Here is a 9692-nt window from a genome sequence, read left to right as displayed (position 1 = left end):
ACTTCCTGACTGCCTCCTTTTAGCACGCTTGTCAGAAGGGCCAAAGGTAATCACAGCCTCTCTTTGCCCAGTGGTGGCGGGAAAGGGTGCAGGATGGCAACAACTGTTTGGGATCTTCATGTTAACAAATACAGGGGACCCTTGTGCTCTTGGCTCCCCAAGGTCTCTTATGATAGCTTGATTCAGGAAATCTGATCCAACTAATTGCCTCCATCCCCACAATTCAAGTAACCCTAAAATCAGGGGCTGCTACCCTGGCTCTGCAAAGAGATCGCATCACTCCAAGGGGATGGTGCAGTCACATCTATACTCTGCCTACCCTAAATTATAGGGCAGCAGAGTTTGAGGTAACAGGTAACAGTGCAACTGAGGCTTGGACCCCAGAAAGCCTTGCTCCTCCTTGAGGCACAACCTTGTCCCAAGGTCCCTTGGCACTGAGCAGCTCCATGTTACTGGGAGCTGCAATTCAGCACACAGCAGCCCGAGGGGAAAAGGTCTCCAGGTCTGAGGACACACAGGACCTCATTGGCCTTCGTACCGGGTCTTAAAAGTGATCTGCATCCTTCCTTGTGGTGAAAGTGATTTTCTTCTCTTCCAGCATACCTGGAGATATGAATGACACCCATGCCAATAGCAGTATCAGCACTACTGTGAAACTGTTCCAGCTCATCATGTACACCCCCACGTTTACCCTGGGATTGCTGTTCAATGTGATGGCTCTGTCGTTCCTGTTTTTTAAGGTTAAAAAGCTGTCAGAACCTACAGTCTACATGATAGCCCTTATTTTCCTGGATACTTTGCTGCTGTTTACTCTTCCTTTCAAAATAGCTTCCTACTACCTTCAGGACAACTGGAACTTGGGGTCTGTGTTTTGCTCCACCTTGGAGAGTCTTTACTTTGTAAACATGTATGGCAGCATCCTTATCTCCCTCTGCATCTGCGTAGACCGGTACATCGCTATCCGGCATCCTTTCACAGCTCCCACCTTGCGATCCACCAAGAAAGCTGCTATGGTCTGTGCTGTCATCTGCCTGGGCACCTCAGTCGGGACAGTCTCTACTTTCCAACTGCATGGACAGGGCCACAACATCTCAACCTGCTTCCATAACTTCTCCAAGAGCACGTGGGAAAACGCAGGCCTGTTGAGTGCCGTGGAGACTACCTTCATCGGCAGCATGGCAACCATGACCTTCTGCACTGTTCAGATCATGAGGTGTTTGAGAAAGCACAGAAAACCAGACAACCCCCAAACACACACCACCAGAGCAGAGAAGATAGTGGTGACAAACCTTGTGGCGTTTTTGGTCTGTTTCACGCCTTACCATGTGGCATACTTCATGTACTTTTTGGTGAAGAATAACATCATTCACACCAGTTTTCAACAAGCGCTACGAGACATTGTTCAGGTCACCCTTTGCTGGGCAAACCTGAACTGCTGTCTTGATGGGGTGTGTTATTATTTTGTTTTAAAGGAATCCTTGGAATACCCATTACAAAACAGTGAAAAAACAGCCACGCGAAAGCCTTGATCCATGCGCTGCATGTTAGTTACTTGGGATGATGTGTGGACATGCTTTGGTGGAAAGTACAGGGTCCTGAACTACTCACCTAAATTTACTTTAAATATTCAGATCTGAAAATATTTCTTAAAAAAACCACACTAAGTCCATTCCCAGAAGACTGCCCCTAACTTTTTTTATTTCCTTCCATAATGTTTTGTATTAGCATTTACAGGTAAAAAGAAATGGAATTATTTCCTATAAATGGTGATGCATATCTCTTTGGATATGATTCCTCTTTCTTTACTTTAAAAAAAAAAAATTGTTCACTTATATGTGGTAGCATCTTTCAGTCTCCCTGTCTGTATCGCACCTGCAAACCCCCCCAGGACTTCAGTCACCACAGACTTGGGCTGCTGAGAAACAGAGACTTAGACTTTATGAAAAAAAGCTTCAGACTAAATTCTGTTGCCTCCCCTGCCCTGATCCTGTATGCTCATGCTCACATACACGCACACCCATGAGGTTTAGATTTACACATGCTATTTAAAAAAGTAAAATGATTGTAACTCTAAATCTAAAGGCAGCTTTAGGTTGACATGGGTATAGCAAGATCTCCATGCCATTCTTCCACTGGCTGACTTGCTTTGCAAAGTGCAACGCTTGTTTTAGCGACAGGTCTTGTGGCTACAACATCACACTTCTAACTAATATTGCCACTACCTCAAGTTGCCAGATAGCTTATATTAATTGAGTACCCCAGCTTCCTCTCCTGCTCGCAGGCTTTTCATGCATCTGTGCCTTCCTGCTTGGTTACAAACCTAGTTTCATGAACAGAGCCAAACCAAACGAGCATGAAATAAAAAGCCCAGGTCCAACATAGTGGCAAACATGAATCTGAAGGAACAACTCCCACCTCACTAGGGGATAAGATAAGAGCAGCCCTGATCCCTAAAGAGCAGCCAACAACATAGGATCTCAGGGGGAAAGCAACCTTTTGGACCTCGGAGCAAGCTGAGCGCTACCACTTCCCAAACAAACAAGGCAATAAAAAATAATCCACCAGCAGGAGCCTAAGATGCCATTCAGTTACTTCTTATCAATGCTTACAGGCATCTAGATAAACTGAATGACAACATGCTCCCAGCCTGGAGAGAGACAGCTCACTACTCTGGGGACCCCCATTGCTGCCCCTACCACTAGCCTGGCAGCCAGCTGCCACTTCCCCGAGTGATGAGGATAAAGACAACCGAAGCAATTAGGTTTCATATTCATGTTGAGCTGGATCCTTGCAGTATATCTTCTAGGCAGAGATACCCAGCCTTTGAACCGTCTTTTCTCTGTACACTTTTGAGAAGGATAATGCACAAATTGTGTATTGATTTCTTTCCTGAGCTAGTGACTTTGCATGTGGAGACTCTAGTCTGTAAAAATGAAATTTTTTGAAGTCGCTGTATCTATATATGAGATTGTACCAAAGAAGTCCAGTCGCTGAGGAAGAAAACACTGACCAGACATAGACGTAAGTGTATGCTGGTGTTTACAGAGTCCTTTTGGTGTTCAGCCAATGAACCGTGCTTCCGAGCATACAAGGGCTGTGCATTTACACTACCCATGTCCTGGTTATGTCCAAGTGCATGAAAATAAAACCCACCAGGATATTGCAGCAAGAATTCCCTCTCCATATCAATTGTCATTTCCATTGACTCCCTCAGTAAATTAAGAATATCTGACTAGCTTCCCTGCAAGCAGACACTGAATCCTCATCATCTCTTCGTTCACAACTTACCCCTTAACTAACTGCACTTCAAAAGACACAAAGGTGTCATGGTTTAACCCCAGCCAGCAACTAAACACCATGTAGCCACTCACTCCCTCCCCCTGCCTCAGTGGGATGGGGGAGAGAATTGGAGGACTGAGTGAGAAAATTCCTGGGTTGAGATAAGGACAGTTTAATAATTGAAATAAAGTAAAATAGTAATGATAATAATAACAGTAATAATAATATACAAAGCAAGTGATGCACAATGCAATTGCTCACCACACGCTGACCAATACCCAGCCAGTTCCTGAGCAGCAGTTGCTGCCCCCCGGCCAACCCCCTCAGTTTCTATCCTGAGCATGATGTCATATGGTATGGAATAGCCCTTTGGGCGGTTTGGATCAACTATTCTGGCTGTGCCCCCTCCCGGTTTCTTGTGCACCTGGCAGAGCATGGGAAGCTGAAAAGTCCTGGACTAGCATAAGCAGTACTTAGCAACAACTAAAACATCAGTGTGTTATCAGCATTCTTCTCATCCTAAATCCAAACCACAGCACTGTGCCTGCTACTAGGAAGAAAATTAACTCTATCTCAGCCAAAACCAGGACAAAAGGTTTTACCACTGAGATTTCAGACTCCTTTTGGAAGCAGAGTTAACAAATAATAGAAGATAATAGTGCTGATGCAGCAGATTTATTTTATGTTTCAAAGCATAAAATGCTTTGGCCATGGCCAAGAGGGCCTCCACTTTAACTGACAATGTCTGAACATAGGCAACAGTCATATTGTCAGTACCTCAGGAGGCAGAAAATGCCAAGTATATGAGAAAACTGATTTCAGTTGCATTTCTATAGCCCAAGGCAGCTCCATGAGTTTTACTGACATGACTTTGGGCTTATACTGCTATAATTGAGACTAGAAGCTCACCTATAGTTTTATGCTTCCTGTTGCTCAGCTTTTTTTTCCATTTTTAAGTATGCATGTTCTTATTTGTTTGTTATCCTGCTGTCCTTGGTCCCACAGATCATAAAGTAACTTGCACTGTAGTTTCATTTAGAGTGCTGGTAGACAGTAGCGAGATGAATACCAGATTGAGGAATTTTTGGCTTGGCTACCTCCCTGAGCAATAACACACTGCTTAGAAGAGGCAGGGACGTTGACCGAATTGAGCATAGTTAAAACTGCGTGAAGGACAAGTTAAAAGCACTTGAGGCATTTCTTCTTTACCCAAGCCTCTCCCCTAGGTTTCTCCAGCATTTCTGGCCATTGATTTTTTTCTAGAAGCAGACAGGGTGAGGTGTGGAAAAGCTACTACCTCCCCATGGACAGGGTACAGCCAACCACCATCTGAGCTCCCTGCCTCTACACACGGCTCGCAGTGCCTCTACCAGCTCTAAGAGAGCACTGATTATCAGGGCAGGGCAACAACCTTCATTCTAGATTTCTGGGGGAAATGATATTTTTTGCAAAGGCAACATTTTCTACTCAAAAGTTCCCTGCTGGATCTTACTGCTTCTAGGCCTCTGAACATTCACTGTCCAGGTCAAATCTGGTGTGGTCTGATCCATTCTCTTTGCTCAGGTGGGTAGCTGTAACAGCTTTTTCATTTGTAGGGCTTTATATCCAAATCATGACACTGGGTATCTAGCGAGACTACAGAGATTTCTGTTTGCACCAAGAGAGTATTAAAGACATAGAGTGCTAAGAAATAAAAGGGAAAAAAAAAATCTGCAATCTAAAGCCATCACAGGCTTTCCAGAATACAGGTAATGATTCATCTGAGGAAAAAAAGAAAGCAAAACTCGGGATTTTTTGGGGAATGATTGAACCCTAAGAACTGATGACTTATTCCTAACACATACAGTTCTTAGTTAAAAATTGCTAGTTTATTCTGAAAGAATGAGCTTGGGGGCTAGAGAGCTGTTATGGAGCACTTGTTTTTGCATTTGGATAGTGAAAGGGAAAGGGTTTAAACCAGCGCTGAAAGCATGGCAGGTCATGAGAGGTGCTGAAGCTGCTCTGCCGGGAAATTTCACCCTTTGGGCCAACCAACCCATTTCATTTGGGAGGCCTTTCACAAAATGCACCCTGCAGCTGCTAAGAGACCTGTCTTGCAGACATTCATGCATGTATTGTATTCACAGAAGTAACTTTCCTACTCATTTATTTGCATGTTTCACTAAAAGACTGGGCATGTGTTTCAGCAGCTTTGATATTTCACACTTAAACAAGCCAAATGTCCTATTTCCTGCAGACTGACCCACCTAAGAAATCAGTGAAGCTCCAATTTATGTATCCACTAATTCTGCACATCTGTCCTTTGCTTTCCAAATTTCTTTTCTCCTAGTACAGCTATTATCTTGTGTTTCAGGCTCAGGAAGTATCTGTTTGGATTGGGAAGGAAAAACGTTTCAAAGAAAACATCACTGATGATATTTGCATATAACCACGGAAATCCCAATCAAAGCATTCATCTCCCAAAAAGAAAAAATCAGCACAGGTACCAGGCATGCAGTATCGCCTACAGATTTCACTATTGCCTTTTACATTTTATGCAAGATGTCCACATACAATGAATGGAACAAAATATTTACCATGAACAATGCCACATCTGTGTCAGTGATAATGAGAAAAACCTCAGAAAAGCAAGTCTCAAGAGAAATGCATAGGCTTTTATAGAAATTTTCATATGCATACACTCCTCTTAAAGTGGTTTTAACATTTCTATTACCATTAGAGAGGGTTAAAATAGTCCTTTGTTTTCTCTGCAGAAAGACATCACCATGAGATAAAAATGAAGGGCAACAAAGCTGGTGAAGGGTCTGGAGCACAGGTCTTATGAGGAGCAGCTGAGGGAACTGGGAATGTTCAGTCTGGAGAAGAGGAGGCTGAAGGGAGACCTTATTGCCCTCTACAACTACCAGAAAGGAGGTTGTAGTGAGGTGGGTGTTGGGCTCTTCTCCCAAGTAGTTAGGGATAGGATGAGAGGAAATGGGCTCAAGCTGCATCAGGGGAGGTTTAGATTGGATGTTAGGAAAAATTTCTTCACGGAAAAGGTAGTCAAGCATTGGAAGAGGCTGCCCAGAGAGGTGGTGGAGTCCCCATCCCTGGAAGTGTTCAAAAAATGGGTAGATGTGACACGCTGGGACATGGTTTAGTGGGCATGGTGGTGTTGGGTTGATGGTTGGACTGATGATCTTAGAGGTCCTTTCCAATCTTAATGATTCCCAGTTTTTATTTTCATTATAAATAATCTAGCCACCAAGCCAGGAAACATGAAATTGCTACTCTACCCTTAATTGGTTTAGTGGTGGAGTTGGTAGCGTTAGGTTAATGGTTGGACTGGATGATCTTAAAGGTCTTTTCCAACCTAAACGATTCTATGATTCTATGATTCTATGAATTTGTAGCACTCTAGATGCTAGGGAGAAGCCCTCTGAGAAAACTCTCACAGACAAGAAGTGTGAAATAGTTAATTTTACTGTGAAAGTTGAGTACTACAGATAGGCACATGCAGAAATCGCACCCCAGCTCACTCCACAGTTATTTCCCCACACTGCAAAGCTGTTTGTGTGCTCTTTTCATCTGCATTTACTTGTGGTATGAGATGGGAGTCTCATAAAGAACAAAAATGTCCTAAATGACACAGTGTAGTGACAGAGCATTCCAATTGCTGACCTTGGTGTTACAGATACACGCAAAATCATGAATGTGTCCGGTTTCGGTGGGAGGATACTCTGACTCTCATACTCGACCTGTGCAGCTTGCTCCTAGATTTGCAACTGGCCAGTGCAAAGCTACAATTCAACCAAATTCTCCAGCTCACCTTACTCAGCCCTGTCTTCATCCTTCCTTCCTTCCCCTCCACATGCCTCTGTCTTCAGCTTTTTGGAGGCACTGAATTCTCTAAAAATGCTGAGGCTTTTCCATCCATCAGGTTTCTTGCTCACTGAGAAACTTCTACCATAGCAACCAACTCTAATGAATCAGTGTCTTTAGCTACTGTGAAAGGCAAAGGACACCTACAACTCCTCTGCTTATCCTTCATTTTATCTCATTTATTCTTCTTATTCTGATTTTTATACACTGTCACTCCGTAAGAAGATATTTACTGCATCATCTAGTATGATAAAAAAGTTGCTGTGGGATATTGATACAACCAAAAATCTATGAGGAACCAGAAATGTTTCCCAGGAAGAAAAGCTGAATCAGTGCCATTTGCAGACGCCAAAGGATGTAAAACCTCACATCTGCTGTATGCCACAGATTCCTATTAATCCTTCTCTCTATTCCAAGACAAAAAAAATAATTAAACTGGGATTATATGTGAGAGCACGTATCAGCAGTTTAGAGTCATAAACACTGCCAGGCAATTGTTAATCCAAAACTAAGCATTACAAACCCAGGAAATTCAGTTTAGGTTACACTTCAGAGTACACCAACACAATCCTGACCGTTCCCTGTTAAGTATTAACTTTGTGACTACAAGTAAAGCCATCTCCCAGACACCGGCATCTAACCTGGTCCCACTAGACCAGCCATAGTATCTAAGACAATGAAGGACACTATTTGAAATAGCTTTATTCAGTTTAAAGAGGAGCTTAGGAAAGCACGAGAAGTTGCAGACAGCAGAGACCAGTCTGACTTCATTCATGCTAATAGGAAGTGCAGTGGCTCAAACATCACAGCTGGAACAGGGTAGAAATAAAGGAATGGGACTTTTGACAGACCAAGGTCTGTGTGGCTGTAAAAACCCTCTTGTGAAGTTAGAAACCCTTTTCTATATCACAAATAAGCCCAGTATCCCAGAGGATTAGAGTATGGAAGGCCTGATTTAATTGCACTCCCTGGACAGACTCAGACTCCAATGGTCAATGTCCCAATGAGGAATAAGTAACAGGGATGGATCAGCTCTTGAGAAACAAAAGGCCCCATTTTCATGCAAATAGCATTCATTAGGAAGAAAAATGAAGGGTAAATAAAGAAAAGTCAGAGTCAAAACAGCAGAATCCTTCTGGGCTGAAGGTTTTTCAAGAGGCATCAGCTGCTCTTTAAACTGTAAACAAAGTTTCAGAGCGTTTTTAGATTTGCTTTTGCATCCCTAGATGGGAGTTGGTAGATGCAACCAAAAGCAAGTGTCCAATTTGCTGTAACTTTCTTTTTGTCACTTAGCTCCTATTCACACCCTTAGATGGGAACAATTTTCAACATCTGTTACCAAACTTTTAAAGGAGAAAGAAACTAAGAAAGAAAGAAAAAGGGAAGAAAAATGCAGTAAAAGGAAGAGTGGTGGCCAACGACAGCAGCTGTCCTCAACAGGTGCCAGCTGTGAAAAGCTCCTTGGAAAGCTTGGCAACAGCACCCTCATAGAATCATAGAATCATAGAATTGTTTAGGTTGGAAAAGACCTTTAAGATCATCCAGTCCAACCATTAACCTCGACCCAAGGCGAGTGAGTGCTGGCAAAGGGAGACGACGGAGGGCTAAGGGAGCATCTCAGAGCAGGCACGACAAGCTAACGAGCGGAGGTGCAGCGGTCAGCAACACCTGCAGCAGAAGGCAGAGAACATTCAAGGCCTTGTGCAAAGCACTGCTACCTCCATGGGGAAAACTCCAGCCTTAAACTGCCACAGAGGGAGAATGCCAAGAAAAGGTATATACAGTGACAGCTCTTTGAATAAATCATGTATTTTGCATGTATTTCTCTCAATGGCTTTGCAATTTTTCCCATGTTAGCCCTGCTGACATAAACCAGCTTTTTTCCTCTTTTTTTTTTTTTTTTTTTTTTCTTGCAAACTACACCATTGACATCAGAGCACAGCACGTGCAAGTCACATCCAACACCCACATCAGGAAGGGCTCGCTGCTGCCCAGCATTTGACTCCAACCGTGCCAGCTACTTCTTTTACCTCATTTTTTAAATGTGGTAAGTGACAAAGCAATGACAAATGACACAGAAATGCTGCCCCTCCTGGTGCCCCCCACCCCCTGAGAGCAGGCTGCAGCGCCAGCCATTTCTCCTCCTGGTGCCGCCCTCCACCACAGCTTGTTTGCTTTGTTTAAAAAAACAAACAAAAAAAACCCGCAAAAAACCCCAAACCAAAACCAATCACCCTCAAATACTTTCCTAAATACACCACCACGTTTGGGGCTTCATCTCCACGAGATGACCTGAGGATTTTTTTTTTTTTTTGCGATGGCCCCTGACAAGAGACCAAGGGGCCGGGAGGGCAAGCCCAGCCGCAGGCAGACTCCTCGACACATCGCCTGAAGGTCTCTTTGAAATACAGACAGCAAAGGATTTAACTTCTTTCTCCTCAAAGCCGTTTGCCAAATTAAAAAATAGTTTCAGTCAGAAAAGCGCTATCGCTTTCAAAAGTTTCCTGTACCCAGGGAGGATGATTCTATGATTTTGCACGGAAACGCTCACA

At 43.4% G+C, this 9692-nt stretch overlaps 1 protein-coding gene across 1 annotated transcript; it reads left to right on the top strand.

Moving 5' to 3' along the window:
• Positions 1-605: 605 nt before the first annotated feature.
• On the top strand, positions 606-1529 carry LOC104025648 (lysophosphatidic acid receptor 6). The gene has a single exon (XM_009487099.2). The coding sequence runs from the start codon at positions 612-614 to the stop codon at positions 1527-1529; it is 918 nt and encodes a 305-aa protein (XP_009485374.1). The 5' UTR covers positions 606-611.
• The last annotated feature ends 8163 nt before the right edge of the window (positions 1530-9692 follow it).

This window comes from Pelecanus crispus, chromosome 9, assembly GCF_030463565.1.
Source record: "Pelecanus crispus isolate bPelCri1 chromosome 9, bPelCri1.pri, whole genome shotgun sequence".
NCBI classification, from domain to species: Eukaryota; Metazoa; Chordata; class Aves; order Pelecaniformes; family Pelecanidae; genus Pelecanus; species Pelecanus crispus.
The sequence above is the reverse complement of the archived record's forward strand: the minus strand, read 5'-3'. Positions and strand labels throughout refer to the sequence as shown.